The sequence below is a fragment of the Pristiophorus japonicus genome, unplaced genomic scaffold (genome assembly GCF_044704955.1).
Source record: "Pristiophorus japonicus isolate sPriJap1 unplaced genomic scaffold, sPriJap1.hap1 HAP1_SCAFFOLD_317, whole genome shotgun sequence".
NCBI classification, from domain to species: domain Eukaryota; kingdom Metazoa; phylum Chordata; class Chondrichthyes; family Pristiophoridae; genus Pristiophorus; species Pristiophorus japonicus.
Window position 1 is genome coordinate 649946 of NW_027252966.1, and position 25881 is coordinate 675826.

The 25881-nt window shown below is 55.2% G+C and overlaps 1 protein-coding gene across 3 annotated transcripts; it reads left to right on the forward strand.

Moving 5' to 3' along the window:
* The first annotated feature begins 3474 nt into the window (after positions 1-3474).
* LOC139249528 (proline-rich protein HaeIII subfamily 1-like) lies at positions 3475-25881 on the forward strand. 3 transcript variants are annotated; one of them, XM_070872455.1, is made up of 9 exons: positions 3475-3606; positions 8124-8262; positions 10316-10398; positions 11711-11899; positions 13186-13404; positions 18776-18979; positions 19923-19976; positions 23954-24223; positions 24946-25881. In XM_070872455.1, the coding sequence occupies exons 1-9, from the start codon at positions 3543-3545 to the stop codon at positions 25008-25010; spliced, it is 1287 nt and encodes a 428-aa protein (XP_070728556.1). In that variant the 5' UTR covers positions 3475-3542; the 3' UTR covers positions 25011-25881. The 3 variants fall into 3 exon arrangements, with proteins under 3 accessions (XP_070728556.1, XP_070728557.1, XP_070728558.1); XM_070872456.1 differs by lacking the exon at positions 19923-19976; XM_070872457.1 differs by lacking the exons at positions 18776-18979; positions 19923-19976.

Sequence of the window (25881 nt, forward strand, 5' to 3'; positions counted from 1 at the left end):
ACTGACAGATGCTTAGAGGGGCCCATTAGGGACAGGAAGCCTTGGAACTGGCAGTGTCCTAGGCCCAAACATTTTCAGCTGCTTCATCAATGACCTTTCTTCCATCATAAGGTCAGAAGTGGGGATGTTTGACTGCACAGTGTTCAGTTCCATTCACAACTCCTCAGATAATGGAGCAGTCCGTGCCCACATGCAGCAAGACCGGGACAACATTCAGGCTCGGGCTGATAATTGGCAAGTAACATTTGCACCACACAAGTGCCAGGCAATGACCAACAAGCGAGAGTCCAACCATCGCCCCATGACATTCAACGGCATTACCATCGCTGAATCCCCGCCATCAACATCCTGGGGGTCACCATTGACCAGAAACTTAACTGGACCAGCCACATAAATACTGTGGCAACAAGAGCAGGTCAGAGGCTGGGTATTCTGCGGCGAGTGTCTCACCTCCTGAGTCTTTCCACCATCTACAAGACACAAGTCAGGAGTGTGATGGAACACTCCCCACTTGCCTGGATGAGTTGCAGCTCCAACAACACTCGAGAAGCTCGACACCATCCAGGACAAAGCAGCCGCTTGATTGGCCCCCCATCCACCACCTTCAACACTCACTCCCTCCACCACCTTCAACACTCACTCCCTCCACCACCTTCAACACTCACTCCCTCCACCACCAGCGCCCCCTGGCTGCAGTGTGTACCATCTACAAGATGCACTGCAGCAACTCGCCAAGGCTTCTTCGACAGCACCTCCCAAACCCACGATCTCTACCGCCTAGAAGGACAAGGGCAGCAGGCGCATGGGAACACCACCACCTCCACGTTCCCCTCCCAGTCACACACACCATCCTGACTGGGAAATATATCGGCCGTTCCTTCATCGTCGCTGGGTCACAATCCTGGAACTCCCTCCCTAACAGCACTGTGGGAGCACCTTCACCACACGGACTGCAGCGGTTCAAGAAGGCGGCTCACCACCACCTTCTCAAGGGGCAATTAGGGATGGGCAATAAATGCCGGCCTTTCCAGCATGTGTCCATGTTATAAGGGTCTGGGGAATGGGCTGGTCAGTGGGGCAAAGGGGGCAGCTGTGACAAATACCTGCAGGGAAAACATTGCAGGGTTACGGGGAAAGGGCGGGGGAGTGGGACTGGCCGAGGGGCTCTTGCTGAGAGCCGGCATGGGCTCAACGGACCCAATGGCCTCCTTCTGTGCTGGAACCGTTCTGTGATTCTATGGTTGTATCAACACCATTAAGGCCATTTTAAGGAACGTCTTTAGATAATATGCAGACGCTTTAACATTAGGGCTGTAATAGATTGTCCAAGTTGGTTACAAGACCTTCTGTGCAAATAGCAACTGTTGATAAAGACTCTAGGGACTATCCATTGTCCTAAAAGTCAGATAGGAACCTGTGGAGGAGGAAACATCTACTTCTAAATCAAGCATCTACACGTCATCGACGATTACTCATTCGTTGCCTTCTAAGTTCAGCTGCGGGGCAGAAGAGAAGGTCAAGTGTTAAGCCAAGTGTCTGATCATTGAGGCTCCTCCAATCATAGTGCAGCCACAGTGAGGTAATTGAACACTCGCGAATTGGGGACTATCCTACCCCTGCTCCTTCTGAAGCCAGGGGTTCGGAAAGAAGCAAAGACTTGCATTTATATCGCGCCTTTCACAACCACCGGACGTCCCAAAGCAATTTACGGCCACCGAAATACTTTTCAAGTGTTGTAGTGTAGGAAAAGCAGCAGCCAATTTGCGCATAGCAAGCTCCCACAAACAGCAATATGCATAATGACCCAGATCATCGACTTTTTTAGTGATGCTAGTTGAGGGATGAATATTGGCCCCAGGCCCCCGGGGCAAACTCCTTGGTGTCAGCTGTGGCTCAGTAGGCAGCATCCTCGCCTCTGAGTCACAAGGTCGTGGGGTCAAATCACATTCCAGGGACATGAGGACATAAATCTAGGCTGACACTCCCAGTGCCGGTACTGAGGGAGCGCCGAACTGTCGGAGGGGCAGTACTGAGGGAGCGCCGCACTGTCGGAGGGGCAGTACTGAGGGAGGGCCGCACTGTCGGAGTGGCAGTACTGAGGGAGCGCCGCACTGTCGGAGGGGCAGTACTGAGGGAGGGCAGCACTGTCGGAGGGGCAGTACTGAGGGAGCGTCGCACTGTCGGAGGGGCAGTACTGAGAGAGCGCCGCACTGTCGGAGGGGCAGTACTGAGGGAGCGCCGCACTGTCGGAGGGGCAGTACTGAGGGAGCGCCGCACTGTCGGAGGGGCAGTACTGAGGGAGCGCCGCACTGTCGGAGGGGCAGTACTGAGGTAGCGCCGCACTGTCGGAGGGGCAGTACTGAGGGAGCGCTGCACTGTCGGAGGGGCAGTACTGAGGGAGGGCCGCACTGTCGGAGGGGCAGTACTGAGGGAGCGCCGCACTGTCGGAGGGGCAGTACTGAGGGAGCGCTGCACTGTCGGAGGGCAGTACTGAGGGAGGGCCGCACTGTCGGAGGGGCAGTACTGAGGGAGCGCCGCACTGTCGGAGGGGCAGTACTGAGGGAGGGCCGCACTGTCGGAGGGGCAGTAATGAGGGAGCGCCGCACTGTCGGAGGGGTAGTACTGAGGGAGCGCCGCACTGTCGGAGGGGCAGTACTGAGGGAGCGCCGCACTGTCGGAGGGGCAGTACTGAGGGAGCGCCGCACTGTCGGAGGGGTAGTACTGAGGGAGCGCTGCACTGTCGGAGGGGCAGTACTGAGGGAGCGCCGCACTGTCGGAGGGGTAGTACTGAGGGAGCGCCGCACTGTCGGAGGGGCAGTACTGAGGGAGTGCCGCACTGTCGGAGGGGCAGTACTGAGGGAGCGCCGCACTGTCGGAGGGGCAGTACTGAGGGAGTGTCGCACTGTCGGAGGTGCCGTCTTTCGGTTGAGACGTGAAACCGAGGCCCCGTCTGCTCTCTCAGGTGGACGTAAAAGATCCCAGGGGACTATTTTGAAGAAGAGCAGGGGAGTTCTCCCCGGTGTGCTGGGGCCAATATTTATCCCTTAACCAACATCACTGAAACAGATTATCTGGTCATTATCACATTGCTGTGTGTGGGAGCTTGATGTGCGCAAATTGGCTGCTGCGTTTCCCACATTACAACAGTGACTACACTCCAGTTAGTGCTTTGTTGAGTGTAAAGTGTTTGGAACATCCGGTGCTTGTGAAAGGCGCTATACATATTGCAAATGTTAGATTAGCTTTATTGTTGGTATGTTGCCCGTGACTCACTGTGCTGTAATCCTGTTGCTCTCACACTCCTGCGAGTGGCAGTGTAATGCATAGGGAAATTCAGGAATCTGCCTGCTATGTCACAATGTTCCCCCACTCTGTGTCAGCCGCAGGGAATTCCCCAGCACCGGATGTGGATGGAAATGTAAAGTGCGATGTTAGTTACAAGAATCATGCCACTTCTATGTGGGTTTGGTAGAGCTCAGAGCTCAGTCTCTCGGCCTCTCCAATGCACACGGTAGAGCTCTCATCTCGTAAAGCACAAGGAGATGCGGCCTGCGTTCCCATGGAGCTTGGCGTTGGTCGCCCTGACGATGCTACTGCCAGGGTCCGGTGAGTTTCAGCCGGGTTATAATTGATTTCATTGTTTCGTTCTTCCGACTCATCGGCCGCGTGCTCCCAGCGAGGAGGGAGGAGGGGCCACGTGCTCCCAGCGAGGAGGGAGGAAGGGCCGCAGACTCGTGGCCCGGACTTCCCTCGCTCCGCGCTGGGAGTGCTGGATCGCCGCGGTGTTCCCCACTCTCCCATGTCGGGGCCTTTACAGGCACCGTCGCCTCAGTCCCACACTACCCGCTTTCGGCTGAGGCTCCGCGCGGCCTCGGCCAGAGGCACGGACGCTGGGCGGGCGGGCCCCCGCTATTGGTCAGGACGGGCGGTCGGAGGGTGATTGAGGTCGGGAGAGGAGGTCGGAGGGTGATTGGGATCAGGTCAAGAGGTCGGAGGGTGATTGGGGTCGGGAGAGGAGGTTGGAGGGTGATTGAGGTCGGGAGAGGAGGTCGGAGGGTGGTTGAGGTCGGGAGAGGAGGTCGGAGGGTAGTTGGGGTCAGGAGAGGAGGTCGGAGGGTGATTGAGGTCGGGAGAGGAGGTCGGATGGTGATTGAGGTCGGGAGAGGAGGTCGGAGGGTGATTGGGATCAGGACAAGAGGTCGGAGAGTGATTGAGGTCGGGAGAGGAGGTCGGAGGGTGATTGAGGTCGGGAGAGGAGGTCAGAGGGTGGTTGGGGTCAGGAGAGGAGGTCAGAGGGTGGTTGAGGTCGGGAGAGGAGGTCGGAGGGTGATTGGGGTCAGCACAGTAGGTCGGAGAGTGATTGAGGTCGGGAGTGGAGGTCGGAGGGTGGTTGGGGTCAGGAGAGGAGGTCGGAGGGTGATTGGGATCAGGACAAGAGGTCGGAGAGTGATTGAGGTCGGGAGAGGAGGTCAGAGAGTGATTGAGGTCGGGAGAGGAGGTCAGAGAGTGATTGAGGTCGGGAGAGGAGGTCGGAGGGTGATTGGGGTCAGCACAGTAGGTCGGAGAGTGATTGAGGTCGGGAGTGGAGGTCGGAGGGTGGTTGGGGTCAGGAGAGGAGGTCGGAGGGTGATTGGGATCAGGACAAGAGGTCGGAGAGTGATTGAGGTCGGGAGAGGAGGTCAGAGAGTGATTGAGGTCGGGAGAGGAGGTTGGAGGGTGATTGGGATCAGGACAAGAGGTCAGAGAGTGATTGAGGTCGGGAGAGGAGGTCAGAGAGTGATTGAGGTCGGGAGAGGAGGTTGGAGGGTGATTGGGGTCAGGACAAGAGGTCAGAGAGTGATTGAGGTCGGGAGAGGAGGTCAGAGAGTGATTGAGGTCGGGAGAGGAGGTTGGAGGGTGATTGGGGTCAGGACAAGAGGTCAGAGAGTGATTGAGGTCGGGAGAGGAGGTCAGAGAGTGATTGAGGTCGGGAGAGGAGGTTGGAGGGTGATTGGGGTCAGGACAAGAGGTCAGAGAGTGATTGAGGTCGGGAGAGGAGGTCAGAGAGTGATTGAGGTCGGGAGAGGAGGTCAGAGAGTGATTGAGGTCGGGAGAGGAAGTCGGAGGGTGATTGGGATCAGGACAAGAGGTCGGAGGGTGGTTGAGGTCGGGAGAGGAGGTCGGAGGGTGATTGGGATCAGGACAAGAGGTTGGAGGGACACGATATAAACATGGTTGTGGCTATGAAACGAGCTGCCGTTTGGTGATCATGGCCAAAGACATCAAGCCATTTTGTTATTACGTTTGCGATGGTGAATCAGAAATGTTTTCAACAAAAACTCCCCACTTTGTCCAGGAAGGTATGTGTCACGCTGACTCTGACTTCCAAAATGAACACATTATCCCGACTGTTGAGCTGGATTGGCCACTGATCTGAAATGCTGCCAGCTTAACTGTGTAATGGTCGCTGACTTAGTGTATCGATACAATTTAAATCAGTCAGGGGTGACCACACAGCGATATAGGCCAACCTGACATGTGCTACTCCAGAAAGTAATTGTACTTGAACTGAAAAGCAAGGGAATGTATCGAACGGAACTGCCGTCAGCACCCAAATGTAGTGTATGGGATTACTGACCGCAGATAAATGGACTGAACTGCTTTTGAATGTACTGTACAAATTTTTATATGAATAAAGTATATTTTGAAATAAAAAAACCCTCCAGAAAGTAAGGTTACACGCACCAAGAAATTCTAAGCTCAAAACTTATTGAGCTAGATAATGGCCTATAGAATCCACGCTCACTAAGGGGGATTGATGGGGTAGATGCAGGGAGGATGTTTCCCCCCGGGCTGGGGAGTCTAGAACCAGGGGTCACAGTCTCAGGATAAGGGGTCGGCCATTTAGGACTGAGATGAGGAGGAATTTCTTCACTTAGAGGGTGGTGAATCTTTGGAAATTCTCTGCCCCAGAGGGCAGTGGAGGCTCAGTCTTTGAATATTTCAAGGCTGAGATCGATAGATATTTGGAGTCGAGGGAAATCGAGGGATATGGGGATCGGGCGGGAAAGTGGAGTTGAGGTCGAAGATCAGCCGTGATCTCATTCAATGACGGAGCAGGCTCGAGGGGCCGAATGGCTGACTCCTGCTCCTAATTCTTGTATTGTTATATTCTTAAATATCTGCTCACGTGAACCTTTTGCATTCAGAAACCCACCCCCTTCAACGCAACCTTGGATAAATCTGTAGGTGGCAGAAAAATGGGAGAGGCAGTTCGAAATGAATTGGACATAATCTGTAAACGGGCAGATAAATGGCACCGGAGACACATTGGGATACGGCCCACAGCAGGGAGAAATGGGGACTTCACGAATGTTGTCGAATTAGCGAATCATAGAGCGATACAGCACAGAGGGAGGCCATTGGGCCCATCGAGCCTGTGCCGGCTCTGTGAGCGAGCGATCCCATCAGTCCCACTCCCCCTGCTCTTTCCCCACAGCCCAGTGAATGTTTCCCCGTCAAGTATTGATCCAATTCCCGGTTTGAAAGTTACTATTGAATGTGCTCCCACCGCCCTTTCAGGCAGCGCGTTCCCGATCACAACAACTCGCAGCGTAAACACAAATAAGATCATGGCTGATCTGCTAACTCAACTCCAGTTCCCTGCATTATTCCCATATCCCTTGTCTCCCTTAATATTCCAGGACCCAGTTATAACGGGCGTAAATTGGAACCTTCTAACCTGCAAAGGAGGTGACCGAGAGGTGGTTGCAACAAAGATTTAGAATGGCATTTGCTTCTTTCAAGGATTAATTTCACCCAGAAACCATATCCCAGCTTGACTTGAAACTGAGCCTGGCCCTAAACACATGATGGTTGGGACATCATCTCCAGACACTTTCCTGTCAGCCGGAAAATACAGAGAATTATCCGAGGGCCAATAATGGGAAAAAGCACCCTGGGAAATTCATCTCTGACCCCTCCCGCTCCCGACCGCAGGCCATCGAAAGAATTTGTTCAAAACATGGCGGACGCTGGAAATCTGTAATAAAAAACAGGAAAATGCTGGAAATACTCAGCGGGTCGGGCAGCATTTGCGGAGAGAGAAACCGAGTTAACGTTTCGTCAGAACTGGGAAAAGGTCGAGATGCAACCGGTTTTAAGCAAGTGCGGGGAAAAGGGAAAGGGGGAAGGGGGAAGGGGAGGTAGAGTTCAAAGGGGAAGATCTGTGATCAGGTGGAAGGTAGGAGAGATTAGAGAGACAGAAGGGATGAGGGTGCGAGGCTAAAGGAGATGGTAACGGGACAAGTTAAAGAACACAAGATGGGTCCGGAGGAGGTGTAAATTGCAATGGCAGAATCATCAACTGTCTGAGAAAATGGGGGCAGAGGTTATGGTCTGAAATTGTTCACCTCGATGTTTAACTTCTGGCTGGCCTCCCACATTCTACCCTAGATAAAATACAGGTCTTCCAAAACTCAGCTGCCCTGTGTCCTAACTCACACCGAGTCCCGCTCACCCATCACCCCCTGTGCTCACTGCCCCGTGTCCTAACTCACACCCAGTCCCACTCACCCATCACCCCCTGTGCTCACTGCCCCGTGTCCTAACTCGCACCGAGTCCCACTCACCCATCACCCCCTGTGCTCGCTGCCCCGTGTCCTAACTCGCACCGAATCCCACTCACCCATCACCCCCTGTGCTCACTGCCCCGTGTCCTAACTCGCACCCAGTCCCACTCACCTATCACCCCCTGTGCTCACTGCCCCGTGTCCTAACTCGCACCGAATCCCACTCACCCATCACCCCCTGTGCTCACTGCCCCGTGTCCTAACTCACACCCAGTCCCACTCACCCATCACCCCCTGTGCTCACTGCCCCGTGTCCTAACTCACACCCAGTCCCACTCACCCATCGCCCCCTGTGCTCACTGCCCCGTGTCCTAACTCACACCGAGTCCCACTCACCCATCACCCCCTGTGCCCCGTGTCCAAACTCGCACTGAGTCCCACTCACCCATCACCTAAAATCCGGTCCTATACCAATGCAGGTGTTTGTTGCTGCGAATCTACAGGACCACGGAGACGCGAGATAATGTGCCCTGTTTGAGTTACGCTCACCAGGCTGGTTTTCTGTCCCCACAGCCTTTGCGGATAAAGCCGATACTCGGCCCAAGCCTTGCTGTTCCAGTTACAGCCAGATGAAAAAACGAGTGCGCTTCTCCGAGTTTGAAGAAACTTATGAAATGGTTGACTTCTGTGGCACCGGCAAAAAGGCTATTGTGTGAGTATGTGCTGGATCGATCTGTGTGGTACTGTGTCTCATTATCATATCTTCAACTACCGCCTCATGTCTACTCCCCCATCTCCTTCGCTCCTTGGTGGTCACGCCTAAGGCCATCGACATCTCCTGAACTAATACAGCACGGGGTTAGATACAGAATAAAGCTCCCTCTACACTGTCTCATCAAACACTCCCAGGGCAGGTACAGGGGGTTAGATACAGAGTAAAGCTCCCTCTACACTGTCCCATCAAACACTCCCAGGGCAGGTACAGGGGGTTAGACACAGAGTAAAGCTCCATCTACACTGTCCCATCAAACACTCCCAGGGCAGGTACAGGGGGTTAGATACAGAATAAAGCTCCCTCTACACTGTCTCATCAAACACTCCCAGGGCAGGTACAGGGGGTTAGATACAGAGTAAAGCTCCCTCTACACTGTCCCATCAAACACTCCCAGGGCAGGTACAGGGGGTTAGATACAGAGTAAAGCTCCATCTACACTGTCCCATCAAACACTCCCAGGGCAGGTACAGGGGGTTAGATACAGAGTAAAGCTCCCTCTACATTGTCCCATCAAACACTCCCAGGGCAGGTACAGCACGGGGTTAGATACAGAGTAAAGCTCCCTCTACACTGTCCCATCAAACATTCCCAGGGCAGATACAGGGGGTTAGATACAGAGTAAAGCTCCCTCTACACTGTCCCCATCAAACACTCCCAGGGCAGATACAGGGGGTTAGATACAGAGTAAAGCTCCCTCTACACTGTTCCATCAAACACTCCCAGGGCAGATACAGGGGGTTAGATACAGAGTAAAGCTCCCTCTACACTGTTCCATCAAACACTCCCAGGGCAGATACAGCACGGGGTTAGATACAGAGTAAAGTTCCCTCTACACTGTCCCATCAAACATTCCCAGGGCAGATACAGCACGGGGTTAGATACAGAGTAAAGCTCCCTCTACACTGTTCCATCAAACACTCCCAGGGCAGGTACAGCACGGGGTTAGATACAGAGTAAAGCTCCCTCTACACTGTTCCCATCAAACACTCCCAGGGCAGATACAGCACGGGGTTAGATACAGAGTAAAGCTCCCTTTACACTGTCCCATCAAACACTCCCAGGGCAGGTACAGCATGGGGTTAGGTACAGAGTAAAGCTCCCTCTACACTGTCCCATCAAACACTCCCAGGGCAGGTACAGCATGGGGTTAGATACAGAGTAAAGCTCCCTCTACACTGTCCCATCAAACACTCCCAGGGCAGGTACAGGGGCTTAGATACAAAGTAAAGCTCCCTCTACACTGGCCCATCAAACACTCCCAGGGCAGGTACAGGGGGTTAGATACAGAGTAAAGCTCCCTCTACACTGTCCCATCAAACACTCCCAGGGCAGGTACAGGGGGTTAGATACAGAGTAAAGCTCCCTCTACACTGTCCCCATCAAACACTCCCAGGGCAGGTACAGCACGGGGTTAGATACAGAGTAAAGCTCCCTCTACATTGTCCCCATCAAACACTCCCAGGGCAGGTACAGGGGGTTAGATACAGAGTAAAGCTCCCTTTACACTGTTCCATCAAACACTCCCAGGGCAGGTACAGGGGGTTAGATACAGAGTAAAGCTCCCTCTACACTGTCCCCATCAAACACTCCCAGGGCAGGTACAGCACGGGGTTAGATACAGAGTAAAGCTCCCTCTACACTGTCCCATCAAACACTCCCAGGGCAGGTACAGCACGGGGTTAGATAGTTTGTTAAATGTTATGGGCGCTGCCTGTGCTCCTGTCTCTCCAGTGGTGCTGACTTACATCAAACCCCAACAGTAATCTCTTCTTTCAATGCCCTTCCCTCTGTCCCAGCCCCTGGTTGTCTGCACACCCACCGTCGATCGGAGGTACGCCCAGCTTTAGCTGTGGATGCGATGGATTGGTTGGGGAGAGGAGGCTGGGGAAAGGAAGTTCTGTAACCTGGGGGGCTGCCATGTGGTTGGGCAATCCACAGTAACCCCCACACCAGCCTCAAAGCTCCCAAAGTGACTCGCTTTTTGTTTCAGATTTAAGATCCGTAAACGTGGGAAGCTGTGTGCGGATCCGAAGCAGAAATGGACACAGAAACTGATGGAACATCTTGATAAAGGTACGTCCTGTCAATCCCACCCAATCCTCTGACAGCTGACCAGAACTGGGAAATTCGAGTGTTGCTTCTCCAATTAAACGCCCTTCAGCTGCCATTTATTTAATGTTGTTCATCCCCCAACGTGTATCAGTCGGAGGAGGATGTTGCGATGGGGCGTGCATGCATGCAGATTAATCTGAATGATCCTGGTATCCTGTCTCTCCATCATTGCTGTCTGACCTCTATCGCTCCATCACTGATCAGCACTCTCTCCGCCGTTCTCTCCTATCCCTCCACTATTGCTAACCGATCCCTCCATCACTGTGTCCCACCGGGAATGTCACTTCACAACATAACCCCGTCAAGACCATCCTGACAGTGTCAGCCGTGGCTCAGTGGGCAGCACCCTCGCCTCTGAGTCAGAAAGGTTGTGGGTTCAAGTCCCACTCCAGGGACTTGAGCACAAAAATCCAGGCCGACACTCCCAGTGCAGTACTGAGGGAGCGCTGCACTGTCGGAGGGGCAATACTGAGAGAGTGCCGCACTGTCAGAGGGGCAGTACTGAGGGAGCGCTGCACTGTCGGAGGGGCAGTACTGAGGGAGCGCCGCACTGTCGGAGGGGCAGTACTGAGGGAGCGCCGCACTGTCGGAGGGGCCAGTACTGAGGGAGTGCCGCACTGTCGGAGGGGCAGTACTGAGGGAGCGCCGCACTGTCGGAGGGGCAGTACTGAGGGAGCGCCGCACTGTCGGAGGGGCAGTACTGAGAGAGTGCCGCACTGTCGGAGGGGCAGTACTGAGGGAGTGCCGCACTGTCGGAGGGGCAGTACTGAGAGAGTGCCGCACTGTCGGAGGGGCAGTACTGAGGGAGCGCCGCACTGTTGGAGGGGCAGTACTGAGGGAGCGCTGCACTGTCGGAGGGGCAGTACTGAGGGAGTGCCACACTGTCGGAGGTGCCGTCTTTCAGGTGAGACATTGAACAGATGTCCTGACTGTCTTCACATATGAAAAGTCCACGGCAGGCTCTCCCCTGTGTCCTGGCCAATATTTAGCCCTCAACCAATGTGTAAACACAGGTGATCTGCTCATTATCACATTGCTGTGTGTGGGAGCTTGCTGTGCGCCAATTGGCTGCCGCGTTTCCTACATCACAACAGTGACCACACTCCAAATGTACTTCATTGGCTGTAAAGTGCTGCAGAACATCCAGAGGTTGAGAAATGCGCTACGGAAATGCACGTTCTTTCTTTCCTTCAAGGACTGGACAGAGCTCGGTCCTTAGCGCTGAGCCGCAGGGATGTAACGGAGCACTGACCTAACTCACCTTCTCACACAGTGACCAACGGCCAACGTGAGGCATCACAGAACAACAGGCCGGAAAAACACTCCGCCCCCAGTAACGCGACCCCTGGGATTGGGACAAGCTCAGGGCCAAGCCCAACATCTGGTGTCCCCAGCCCCACACCAGCGACCACCGCCCACAGCGAGACCACGGGCAAAGCTGCTGACTCGTCTGGGGCCCAGGGTAAGCGTCCGAGCATCTCCGGGCGGGCTGAGAGAGTCCAACTGTTGGCAAACACTCAATGCTGGCGGGTGCAAGGCAGCGGCTGTCGGAAACGTAACTAAAGGATCGAAATTGTGTTTTTTTTAACGTCGCCCGTTAGCGCCAGCGGTGAGCGCCGTACGCACCTCCGGAGAAATCGAGCTGGGTCTTTGGCAGAGACGCCAAGAGATAACGCCGTGACCTCTAGCGCCACCCGCGTGGTGACATCATCCGGCGGGCAACGCCCCCTTGGCGCTGCTCCCGCGATATTCGGTCTTCGCGGCGGCCTAACCGCCAGGCGTTCTTACAGCCTGACAAACGTGGTGAGCACACAGCGGGTCTTGGGCACAATCGCCCAGAGAACGAGCGAAGGTTATCTGCTTTGTTTAGTTCGGCGTGTTTTCGTTAGTTGTGACCGCGGGGAGGTGCGTGTGGGCGCGGCGGAGAAGATTCCGGGTTTTACCCCGAGCTTGTGGTCCGCCTCCCATTGTGAAATTCAGTCGCGCCCCCTGAGCTCTGACCCCGTGGGTGCCCGAGGGAGGGGGGGGGTCACTGGGGGAGTCCATGTACCCGAGGGAGGGGGGTCACTGGGGGAGTCCATGTACCCGAGGTGGGGGGAGGGGGGGGTCACTGGGAGAGTCCATGTACCCGAGGGAGGGGGGTCACTGGGAGAGTCCATGTACCGGGGGAGGGGGTCACTGGGAGAGTCCATGTACCCGAGGGAGGGGGGTCACTGGGAGAGTCCATGTTCCCAAGGGAGGGGGTTCACTGGGTGAGTCCATGTACCCGAGGGAGGGGCCTCACTGGGGGAGTCCATGTACCCGAGGGAGGGGTTCACTGGGTGAGTCCATGTATCCGAGGGAGGGGTTCACTGGGGGAGTCCATGTACCCGAGGGAGGGGGGTCTCTGGGGGAGTCCATGTACCCGAGGTGGGAGGGGGGTCACTGGGGGAGTCCATGTACCCGAGGGAGGGGGGTCACTGGGGGAGTCCACGTACTGGGGGAGGGGGGTCACTGGGAGAGTCCATGTACGCGAGGAAGGGGGGTCATTGGGAGAGTCCATGTACCCGAGGGAGGGGGGTTACTGGGAGAGTCCATGTTCCCAAGGGAGGGGGTTCACTGGGGGAGTCCATGTACCGGGAGTGGGGGTTCACTGGGTGAGTCCATGTACCGAGGGAGGGGTTCACTGCGAGAGCTAATGAATGGAATGGTCCTGTCTGTTCTAACGCTGTCCCATTGCACTGACCACATCGCCCTCTCCCCAAACAGGCGGCGGCAGTGAAGACCCCTCAGGTCCTCCGCAGGGTGAAGGAGCAGGGATCCCAACTTCTGAAGGACAACTTCGCACGGACCCATCGACCCCCGAGGGAGACCCCTCTGCCATGAGGTCACGGCCCACACCTGGGCCCTCCGCACCCAGACCAAGGACAGCCGTACCCAGGGAAACAACAAGGGGCCCCGACCCCACCCCACCCAACGGGCAGCAGGGTAAGGGTCGCCGTGGCACCGGCTGGATTGGCCAGGCTCGCTCTGTATCAGTGCTGTGATTAGCCGGGCTCGCTCTGTATCAGTGCTGTGATTGGCCGGGCTCGCTCTGTATCAGTGCTGTGATTGGCCGGGCTCGCTCTGTATCAGTGCTGTGATTGGCCGGGCTCGCTCTGTATCAGTGCTGTGATTGGCCGGGCTCGCTCTGTATCAGTGCTGTGATTGGCCGGGCTCGCTCTGTATCAGTGCTGTGATTGGCCGGGCTCGATCTGTATCAGTGCTGTGATTGGCCGGGTTCGCTCTATATCAGTGCTGTGATTGGCCGGGCTCGCTCTGTATCAGTGCTGTGATTGGCCGGGCTCGCTCTGTATCAGTGCTGTGATTAGCCGGGCTCGCTCTTATCAGTGCTGCGATTGGCCGGGCTCGCTCTGTATCAGTGCCGTGATTGGTCGGGCTCGCTCTGTATCAGTGCTGTGATTGGCCGGGCTCACTCTGTATCAGTGCCGTGATTGGTCGGGCTCGCTCTGTATCAGTGCTATGATTGGCCGGGCTCGCGCTGTATCAGTGCTGTGATTGGCCGAGCTCACTCTGTATCAGTGCTGTGATTGGCCGGGCTCACTCTGTATCAGTACTGTGATTGGCAGGGCTCATTCTGTTTCAGTGCTGTTGATTTGCTACTCGTAATCATTGGGGCGGGGACGGGGGCCTGTAATAATGGCAAGTGCGTGCACGGTGATCCTTCTGCATTGGTGTAGCATCCTATCTCCCCATCATAGATAACATATCTCACATCATTCTATCCTATCGTTGGAGCATTCTATCCTCTCTATCCTTCATAGCATACTATCTCCTTCATTCAGTCCTATCTCTCCCGCATTGCTATCGTTTCTCTCCATCTGTAATATCCTATCTCCCTATAGCTGCTATCCCATCTCCACTCCCCCGACCTTTAGTTCAGTTGAATATCTCACTTGGAGGCCAGAAGCTGTGACAATGCTGCACTCCTGCAGTCTCACTCGTAGGCAGTCCCTCGGGATCGAGGAAGACTTGCTTCCACTCTAAAAATGAGTCCTTAGGTGGCTGAACAGTCCAATACGAGAACCACAGCCCCTGTCACAGGTGGGACAGACAGTGGTTGAGGGAAGGGGAGGGTGGGACTGGTTTGCCACACGCTCCTTCCGCTGCCTGCGCTTGGTTTCTGCATGCTCTCGGCGACGAGACTCGAGGTGCTCAGCGCCCTCCCGGATGCACTTCCTCCACTTAGGGCAGACTGGTCTTTGGCCGGGGACTCCCAGGTGTCGGTGGGGATGGTGCACTTTATCAGGGAGGCTTTGAGGGTGTCCTTGTAACGTTTCCTCTGCCCACCTTGGGCTCGCTTGCCGTGAAGGAGTTCCGAGTAGAGCGCTTGCTTTGGGAGTCTCGTGTCTGGGGCATGCGGACAATGTGGCCCTGCCCAGCGGAGCTGGTCGAGTGTGGTCAGTGCTTCGATGCTGGGGATGTTGGCCTGGTCGAGGACGCTAACGTTGGTGCCTCTGTCCTCCCAGGGGATTTGTAGGATCTTGCGGAGACATCGTTGGTGGTATTTCTCAAGCGACTTGAGGTGTCTACTGTACATGGTCCATGTCTCTGAGCCATACAGGAGGGCGGGTATTACTACAGCCCTGTACACCATGAGCTTGGTGGTGGATTTGAGGGCCTGGTCTTCAAACACTCTTTTCCTCAGGCCGAAGGCTGCACTGGCGCACTGGAGGCGGTGTTGGATCTCATCATCAATGTCTGCTCTTGTTGATAGGAGGCTCCCGAGATAGGGGAAATGGTCCACATTGTCCAGGGTCGCGCCGTGGATCTTGATGACTGGGGGGCAGTGATGTATGGCGAGGACAGGCTGGTGGAGGACCTTTGTCTTACGGATGTTTAGCGTAAGGACCATGCTTTTGTACGCCTCGGTAAATACGTCGACTGTGTCCTGGAGTTCAGTCTCTGAATGTCCGCAGACGCAGGCGTCGTCCACGTACTGTAGCTCGACGACAGAGGTCGGGGTGGTCTTGGACCTGGCCTGGAGACGACGAAGGTTGAACAGGTTCCCGCTGGTTCTGTAGTTTAATTCCACTCCAGCGGGGAGCTTGGACTGTGAGGTGGAGTATGACAGCGAGGAAGATTGAGAAGAGGGTTGGGGCGATGACACAGCCCTGTTTGACCCCGGTCCGGATGTGGATTGGGTCTGTGATGGATCAGTTGGTAAGGATCATGGCCTGCATGTCGTCGTGGAGCAGGCGGAGGTTGGTGACGTACTTTTGGGGGCCTCTGAAACGGAGGAGGACGCTCCATAGACCCTCGCGGTTGACAGTGTCAAAGGCCTTTGTAAGATCGAAGAAGGCCATGTATAAGGGCTGGCCCTGCTCCCTGCAATTTTCCTGCAGCTGTCGCGCTGTAAAAATCATGTCTGTTGTGCCCCTAGGGGACGAAATCCTCACTGTGACTCCGGGAGGAGCTCCTCGGCCACAGGGAGAAGACGGTTGAGGAGAACTCTAGCAACAACTTTCCCAGTGGCTGATAACGGAGACTCCTCTGTAGTTAACGCAGTCGGACTGGTCCCCTTTTTTAAAGATGGTCACGATCACTACGTTTATGAGATCTCCCGGCATGCTCTCCTCCCTCCAGATGAGAGAGATGAGGTCGTGTATCCGCGCCAACAGCGCCTCTCCGCCATATTTTAGTGCCTCAGCAGGGATTCCATCAGCACTCGTAACCTTGTTGTTTTTTAGTTCTCTTATGGCCTTTTCTACCTGGTGCAGTGTTGGGGTCTCGCTGAGGTAATGGCGGGTCGCATGTTGCAGGATGGAGTCGAGAACACTCGAGTCAAAGGCAGAGTCTCGGTTGAGGAGATCCTCGAAGTGCTCCTTCCAGCGGGCCCTGACTGCCTCGGTGTCCCTGATGAGTGTTTCCCCGTTCTTGGCCAGCAGTGGGGTGGGGCCTTGGGAGTTTGGGCCGTAGGTGGCCTTGACTGCGGTGAAGAATCCTCGCACATCATGGCTGTCGGCCAGCTGCTGTATCTCCTGGGCTTTCTCCATCCACCACCTGTTCTTTAGGTGGGCGAGTTTTTTGTTGGACCTCAGCCTTGAGCCGTCTGTAATGCTGCTTTGCTGCTCCCGAGTTGGGTTGTTGTTTAAGGCTCAGAAAGGCCCTGCGCTTGCGATCTATTAGCTCTTGGATCTCCTGGTCATCCTCATCAAACCAGTCCTGGTGTTTCCTGGTTGAGTGACGGAGTGTCTCTTCACAGACACTGGTTATGGAGACCTGGAGGGCAGACCAAGTGCTGTGGGCATTCTGCGTCTCAGGGTCATCAAGGCACGCCAGGTTAGCTGTGAGATGCTGGCTGTATAGGGCTCTCTGAGCTGGGTCTCTAAGTGCCCCGGCATTGACTTTTTTGCGCCACTGCTTCTGCTGTCCCCTCTGCTTTGGGGCGATGTTAATGTTGATGATGGATCGGATTAGGCGGTGGTCAATCCAGCAGTCGTCAGCTCCTGCCATGGCGCGGGTGATGCGCACATCCTTGCGATCCCTGGCTCGGACGATGACATAGTCGAGCAGGAGCGAGGGTGTTGCCACGATGCCTTGTACTTATCCCTCTGACGGAACAAGGTGTTGGTGATGACAAGGTCGTGCTCTAGACATTTTGTCAGGAGCAGCGTACCGCTGGAGTTGGCTTTCCCTGCCCCCTCTCTGCCGATCACACCTCCCCAGAGGGCTGTGTCCCTGCCGACCCTGGCGTTGAAGTCACCGAGGAAGGATCAGTTTGTCGACCGCAGGGACATAAGTCAGGGAGTTTTCGAGGTTGGAGTAAAAACCCTCTTTGGCCTCATCTGTTGCATCGAGTGTTGGGGCGTATGCACTGATGACTGTGGCGCACTGGTTCCGGGATAGTGTGAGTCGGGATAGGTACTGCACTGGTGTCAGCCTGGTTCAAGACCCAGACTGGGGCTCAGAGGTAAGGGTGCCACCAATTGATCCACATTGGGGTTAATTTTACGATATTCAACAGATGGTAACAGAGACAATGTCCATTAGCGAGGGTCCACATCAGGAGCCTCCCTCAGCACAATACTCCTGAGAAAGACCAACTAGATTCTGACTACTGGACGGAGCTTGGTCCTTAGCGCTGAGCCGCAGGGATGTAACGGAGCACTGACCTAACTCACCTTCTCACACAGTGACCAACGGCCAACGTGAGGCATCACAGAACAACAGGCCGGAAAAACACTCCGCCCCCAGTAACGCGACCCCTGGGATTGGGACAAGCTCAGGGCCAAGCCCAACATCTGGTGTCCCCAGCCCCACACCAGCGACCACAGCCCACAGCGAGACCACGGGCAAAGCTGCTGACTCGTCTGGGGCCCAGGGTAAGCGTCCGAGCATCTCCGGGCGGGCTGAGAGAGTCCAACTGTTGGCAAACACTCAATGCTGGCGGGTGCAAGGCAGCGGCTGTCGGAAACGTAACTAAATCTTGGTGGAGATGTCTCCATTTCCCAAATTGTGTTGTTGGTGAGCAGGTTCACCTCATGAGATAGTTAATGTACCCGAGGGAGGGGCTTCAATGGGAGAGTCCATGTACCCGAGGGAGGGGGGGGGGGGTTACTGGGAGAGTCCATGTGCCCGAGGGAGGGGCTTCAATGGGAGAGTCCATGTACCCGAGGGAGGGGGGGGGGTTTACTGGGAGAGTCCATGTGCCCGAGGGAGGGGCTTCAATGGGAGAGTCCATGTACCCGAGGGGGGGGGGGTGTCACTGGGAGAGTCCATGTGCCCGAGGGAGGGGCTTCAATGGGAGAGTCCATGTACCCGAGGGAGGGGGGGGGGGTTACTGGGAGAGTCCATGTGCCCGAGGGAGGGGCCTCACTGGGTGAGTCCATGTACCAGGAGAGGGGGTTCACTGGGTGAGTCCATGTGCCCGAGGGAGGGGCCTCACTGAGTGAGAGGGTTCACTGGGTGAGTCCATGTACCGAGGGAGGGGGGGGTCACTGGGAGAGTCCATGTACCAGGGGAGGGGGGGGTCACTGGGAGAGTCCATGTGCCCGAGGGAGGGGCCTCACTGGGTGAGTCCATGTACCAGGAGAGGGGGTTCACTGGTGAGTCCATGTACCCGAGGGAGGGGGGTCACTGGGAGAGTCCATGTACCCGAGGGAGGGGGGTCACTGGGGGAGTCCATGTTCCCAAGGGAGGGGGTCACTGGGTGAGTCCATGTACCGGGAGAGGGGGTTCACTGGGTGAGTCCATGTACCCGAGGGAGGGGTTCACTGCGAGAGCTAATGAATGGAATGGTCCTGTCTGTTCTAATGCTGTCCCATTGCACTGACCACATCGCCCTCTCCCCAAACAGGCGGCAGTGAAGACCCCTCAGGTCCTCCGCAGGGTGAAGGAGCAGGGATCCCAACTTCTGAAGGACAACTTCGCACGGACCCATCGACCCCCGAGGGAGATCCCTCTGCCATGAGGTCACGGCCTACCGCACCCAGCCCAAGGACAGCCGTACCCAGGGAAACAACAAGGGGCCCCACCCCCACCCCACCCAGCAGGCAGCAGGGTAAGGGTCGCCATGGCACCGGCTGGATTGGCCGGGCTCGCTCTGTATCAGTGCCGTGATCGGCCGGGCTCGCTCTGTATCAGTGCTGTGATTGGCCGGGCTCGCTCTGTATCAGTGCCGTGATCGGCCGGGCTCGCTCTGTATCAGTGCTGTGATTGGCCGGGCTCGCTCTGTATCAGTGCCGTGATCGGCCGGGCTCGCTCTGTATCAGTGCTGTGATTGGCCGGGCTCGCTCTGTATCAGTGCTGTGATTGGCCGGGCTCGCTCTGTATCAGTGCTGCGATTGGCCGGGTTCGCTCTGTATCAGTGCTGTGATTGGTTGGGCTCGCTCTGTATCAGTGCTGTGATTGGCTGGGCTCGCTCTGTATCAGTGCTGTGATTGGCCGGGCTCGCTCTGTATCAGTGCTGTGATTGGCCGGGCTCGCTCTGTATCAGTGCTGTGATTGGCCGGGCTCGCTCTGTATCAGTGCTGTGATTGGTCGGGCTCGCTCTGTATCAGTGCTGTGATTGGCTGGGCTCGCTCTGTATCAGTGCCGTGATTGGCCGGGCTCGCTCTGTATCAGTCCTTTGATTGGTCGGGCTCGCTCTGTATCAGTGCTGTGATTGGCGGGGCTCGTTCTGTATCAGTGCTGTGATTGGCCGGGCTCGCTCTGTATCAGTGCTGTGATTGGCCGGGCTCGTTCTGTATCAGTGCTGTGATTGGCCGGGCTCGTTCTGTATCAGTGCTGTGATTGGCCGGGCTCGTTCTGTATCAGTGCTGCGATTAGCCGGGCTCGGTCTGTATCAGTGCTGTGATTCGCTACTCGTAACTATTGTGGGGGGGGTGCTGTACTGATGGCAAGTGCATGCATGGTGATCCTTCTGCATTGTTATGGCATCCTATCTCTCCATCATAGATAACATATCTCTCCTTCATTCTTTCCTATCTCCCTATTGTGTACAGTTTTGGTCTCCTTACCGAAGGAAGGATATACTTGCCACAAGGAGTGCAGCAAAGGTTCACCACTGTCGGAGGGGCAGTACTGAGGGAGCGCCGCACTGTCGGAGGGGCAGTACTGAGGGAGCGCCGCACTGTCGGAGGGGCAGTACTGAGGGAGCGCCGCACTGTCGGAGGGGCAGTCCTGAGGGAGCGCCGCACTGTCGGAGGGGCAGGACTGAGGGAGCGCACTGTCGGAGGGGCAGTACTGAGGGAGGGGCAGTACTGAGGGAGCACTGCACTGTCGGAGGGGTGGTACTGAGGTACTGCTCCTCTGCACAGAAATGCACAGATTGGACCACACAGAAACAGACCATTCGGACTAACTGGTCCATGCTAGAACTGATGCTCAAATCAAGCCGAGAAGTCCCTGTTACTGTAATAATTTCTGGTAATTCTTGTGTCCAAGTCTTCGGATGTCGGGAATATCGGACTGTGTGGTTGGGCTATAAGCTACGAATCCATTTATTAAAAGCAAAGGTTGGGGTGCAGATTTCATTTTGCTTCAGAGTCCACGGCCAGATCAGCCATGATCTTGTTGATTGGCGGAGCAGGCTCGAGGGGCTAGATGGCCTACTCCTGTTCCTAATTCTTATGTTCTTATGTATTCTTATGAGTTAGGGACGTAAATCTTTTCAAAATATAAAAGATCGGCCCTTTGCCAAATCTTATGAAACAAACATTTTGACCAATATCTACACAAGTCATCTGACAATTATTATTCAGCTAAAACAGTTCCCACTTTCCTAAGTTGTCAAATAGACTGGAAGTGAAGTTTGCCAAATCCTAAGATAGCTTCAGTCGGGAGACTATGCCAAACATATATTGAACCTTGGTTAGACCGCACGTGGAGCACTGCGTACAGTTCTGGTCACCATATTATAAAAAGGATATAGAGGCACTGGAGAGGGAGCAGAGAAGATTTACAAGGATGATACCAGAAATGCGAGGGTATACATATCAGGAAAGGATGAACAGGCTGGGTCTCTTTTCTCTTGAATAGAGAAGGCTGAGGGGTGAGCTAATAGAGGTCTGTAAACTGATGAAAGGTTTTGATGGAGTGGATACAGAGAGAGTGTTTCCACTTGTGGGGAAGAGCATAACTAGAGGCCATCAATATAAGATAGTCACCCAGAAATCCAATGGGGAATTCAGGAGAAACTTCTTTACCCAGAGAGGGGTGAGAATGTGGAACTCGCTGCCACAGGGAGGGGTTGAGGTGAATAGTATCGATGCATTTAAGGGGAGGCTGGACAAGCCAATGGGGGAGAAGGGAATAGAGGGTTATGCTAATAGAGTTAGATGGGGAAAGAGGGGAGGGGGCTCGAGTGGGGCATAAAAGGGAGGGCACAGTTTCAGAATAAGGGGCCGCCCATTTAGAACGGAGATGAGGAGGAATTTCTTCTCTCAGAGGGTCGTGAATCTGTGGAATTCTCTGCCCCAGAGAGCAGTGGAGGCTGGGTCATTGAATATATTTAAGACAGAGATAGGCAGAATTTTGAACTATAGGGAAGCCAAGGGTTATGGGGAGCGGGCGGGGAAGTGGACCTGAGTCCATGATCAGATCAGCCATGATCTTATTAAATGGCGGAGCAGGCTCGAGGGGCCGAATGGCCGACTCCTGCTCCTAATTCTTATGTTCTAAACGCCGGCATGGACTGGTTGGGCCAAAGGCCTGTTCCTCTGCCGTATATCCCGTGTAATCTGATGCAGTATACAAAATGTCACAATGTATTGACAGCACAGAATCAGGCCGTTGGGCCCACCATCCTTGCCGAGTTTATGCTCCACTCCTGTCTCCTCCACAGTTCTCACCCCATCTACCCCGTCCCCCAGAAATCTGGGGCAACTGCACAGCTCAATTGAAAAATTCACAACCGAGATAGATTTTTGTTTGGTGAGGATATTAGAGGTTATGGGTCCAATGTGGGGAGAGGGAATTAAGATACAGATGCAACAAGCATCAACAATACAGCAAGACCTGGACAACATTCAGGCTCGGGCTGATAAGTGGCAAGTAACATTCGTGCCCCACAAGTGCCAGGCAATGACCATCTCCAACAAGCGAGAGTCTAACCACTGCCCCTTGGCACTCAACGGTATTACCATCACCGAATCCCCCACCATCAACATCCTGGGGGTCACCGTTGACCAGAAACTTCACTGGACCAGCCACATAAATACTGTGGCTACAAGAGCGGGTCAGAGGCTGGGTATTCTGCGGCGAGTGTCTCACCCCCTGAGCCTTTACACCATCTACAAGACACAAGTCAGGAGTGTGATGGAACACTCCCCACTTGCCTGGATGAGTTGCAGCTCCAACAACACTCGAGAAGCTCAACACCATCCAGGACAAAGCAGCCACTTGATCGACACGCTACCCACCACCTTCAACACTCACTCCCTCCACCACCTCCAACACTCACTCCCTCCACCACCGGCGCACCGTGGCTGCAGTGTGTACCATCTACAAGATGCACTGCAGCAACTCGCCAAGGCTTCTTCGGCAGCACCTCCCAAACCCGCGACCTCTACCGCCTAGAAGGACAAGGGCAGCAGGCCCATGGGAACACCACCACCTCCACGTTCCCCTCCCAGTCACACACCATCCCGACTGGGAAATATATCGGCCGTTCCTTCATCGTCGCTGGGTCCCAGTCCTGGAACTCCCTCCCTAACAGCACTGTGGGAGCACCTTCACCACACGGACTGCAGCGGTTCAAGAAGGGGGCTCACCACCACCTTCTCGAGGGGCAATTAGGGGGATGGGCAATAAATGCCGGCCTTGGCCAGCGACGCCCACATCCCTGGAATGGATTTAAAAAAAGAGCAGCCAAGGTTTTGAGGATGATGGGGTGAGATGTACAGGGGTGGGAGGAGGCTTGAGTGGAACATAAACCCCGGCACGGAGCGATGGGGCCGAGTGGCCTGTTTCTGTGTTGTTTATAGAGTGTTAGAAGGTCTGAGGAAGTAGGTATTGGCAGAGCTCACTCACAGTCTCCCTGAGAGCCTGGGAAAGTAGGAGTTGATTTAGTTGAGTAAGTGTTAGCAGACGAATTTTATTGATGTTTGCCCAAGTTTCGTAATTTGTACGTCTCCCTTGCTGACCCCAGTTTGTAGACTCCGGCCTGTTCTGCGGCCAGAACTGGAGTGTTCTTTTTGGCATTTGTATAGTTAGCGTCTCTCTCTCCCCTGTTGGAGAGTGGAAAGGTTGCAAAGATGACGAGGTTAATCAGCGAGCTACGATTAGTCAACGCAATGTTTGGCGACCAGGAGGAACGGCAGACTGAGGGAGGGGGGAGGAGTACGGGAATTTTGGGAATAAATCTCACGAGGCCCCTAGATTGTAAGCCATGGCTCAGTGGGCAGCTCTCTCGCCCCTGAGTCAGAAGGTCGTGGGTTCGAGTCCAACTCCAGAGACTTAAGCACAAAAATCCATGCTGACTCACCCAGGTCAGTGCTGAGGGGTTGAATGGGCCTCCTCCTGTTCTTGTGTAACAGGCTCGAGGGGCTGAATGGGCCTCCTCCTGTTCCTGTGTAACAGGTTCGAGGGGCTGAATGGGCCTCCTCCTGTTCCTGTGTAACAGGCTCGAGGGGCTGAATGGCCTCCTCCTGTTCCTGTGTAACAGGCTCGAGGGGCTGAATGGGCCTCCTCCTGTTCCTGTGTAACAGGCTCGAGGGGCTGAATGGGCCTCCTCCTGTTCCTGTGTAACAGGCTCGAGGGGCTGAATGGGCCTCCTCCTGTTCCTGTGTAACAGGCTCGAGGGGCTGAATGGGCCTCCTCCTGTTCCTGTGTAACAGGCTCGAGGGACTGAATGGGCCTCCTCCTGTTCCTGTGTAACAGGCTCGAGGGGCTGAATGGGCCTCCTCCTGTTCCTGTGTAACAGGCTCGAGGGGCTGAATGGGCCTCCTCCTGTTCCTGTGTAACAGGCACGAGGGGCTGAATGGCCTGTTGCTATGAGTGTCCGCTAACGGCTGGTTTCTGTGTTTGTTGACAGGTCACGGGGAGTTCGGGGAGAGCCCCCCCGAGACACCAGACCCTGCCTCCGGCCCGGCGAAGGACCAGTCGGAGGGGCACACCACGGTTTTGCCGGGAATGCAGCACAGTCCGTCCGGGGAGAGTGCCAGGGCAGGCGGGCAGGAGGGGGCGGTGAGACCGAGGATGGTGCTGAGCAACAGCAAGGTGGCCGTGCTGATTCTCGTGCCCATCACCCTTTTCCTCCTCTCCGTCATCGCCTACCTGCGTTGCAAAAAGAAAGGACGAGGAGGTAAGGGCCGGTTGTTCCTTCGAACACTTCATTTGCAGGGCAGCAGAAACACACACAAGAACATCAGGAATCGGAGCAGGAGTCGGCCATAGGCCCCTCGAGCCTGCTCCGCCATTTAATACGACCATGGCTGATCCGATCATGGACTCAGCTCCACTTCCCCACCCGCTCCCCATAACCCTTCACTCCCTTATCGGTTAAGAAACTGTCTATTTCTGTCTTAAATATATTAAATGTTCCAGCCTCCACAGCTCTCTGGGGCAGAGAATTCCACAGATTTACAACCCGCTGAGAGAAGAAATTCCTCCTCATCTCAGTTTTAAATGGGCGGCCCCTTATTCTAAGACCATGCCCCCTAGTTCTAGTCTCCCCCATCAGTGGAAACATCCTCTCTGCATCCACCTTGTCAAGCCCCCTCATAATCTTATACGTTTCGATAAGATCACCTCTCATTCTTCTGAATTCCAATGAGTAGAGGCCCAACCTCCTCAACCTTTCCTCATAAGTCAACCCCCTCATCTCCGGAATCAACCGAGTGAACCTTCTCTGAACAGCCTCCTTTATGTAGATCCCTCCTTAAATAACCACCTTCTCAAGGGACAATTGGGATGGGCGATGAATGCTGGCCTTGCCAGCGAAGGCTGAATGAATGAATGTTTTTAAAGAGATAGCTGCTCGGTGGTATGACGTGTTCTCACTGTCGCCCAACCTTTTTCCCCCAGCTGCCGGTCCGGGGTATCACATGACTGCCCAGGAAACCACTGAAGATGTTTACGATGCGTTGTAGACAAGCCGCTCGCTCCCGGTGATACAGAGCATGAAGCCAACTGCACACTCTCTCAACGCCTGTCATTACCAAACTTTCAAATCCTTCCGTGGTCTCACCTCTTCCTATCTCTGTAACCCCCCTCCCCCTACACCACTCCCTATCTCTGTAACCCCCCTCCCCTACACCACTCCCTATCTCTGTAACCCCCCTCCCCCTACACCACTCCCTATCTCTGTAACCCCCTCCCTCTACACCTCTCCCTATCTCTGTAACCCCCTCGCCCTACACCCCTCCCTATCTCTGTAACCCCCTCCCCCTACACCTCTCCCTATCTCTGTAACCCCCTCCCCTACACCTCTCCCTATCTCTGTAACCCCCTCCCCCTACACCCCTCCCTATCTCTGTAACCCCCTCCCCCTACACCCCTCCCTATCTCTGTAACCCCCTCCCCCTACACCCCTCCCTATCTCTGTAACCCCCTCCCCTACACCACTTCCTATCTCTGTAACCCCCTCCCCCTACACCCCTCCCTATCTCTGTAACCCCCTCCCCCTACACCCCTCCCTATCTCTGTAATCCCCTCCCCCTACACCACTTCCTATCTCTGTAACCCCCTCCCCTACACCACTTCCTATCTCTGTAACCCCCTCCCCCTACACCCCTCCCTATCTCTGTAACCCCCTCCCCCTACACCCCTCCCTATCTCTGTAACCCCCTCCCCCTACACCCCTCCCTATCTCTGTAACCCCCTCCCCCTACACCCCTCCCTATCTCTGTAACCCCCTCCCCCTACACCCCTCCCTATCTCTGTAACCCCCTCCCCCTACACCCCTCCCTATCTCTGTAACCCCCTCCCCCTACACCCCTCCCTATCTCTGTAACCCCCTCC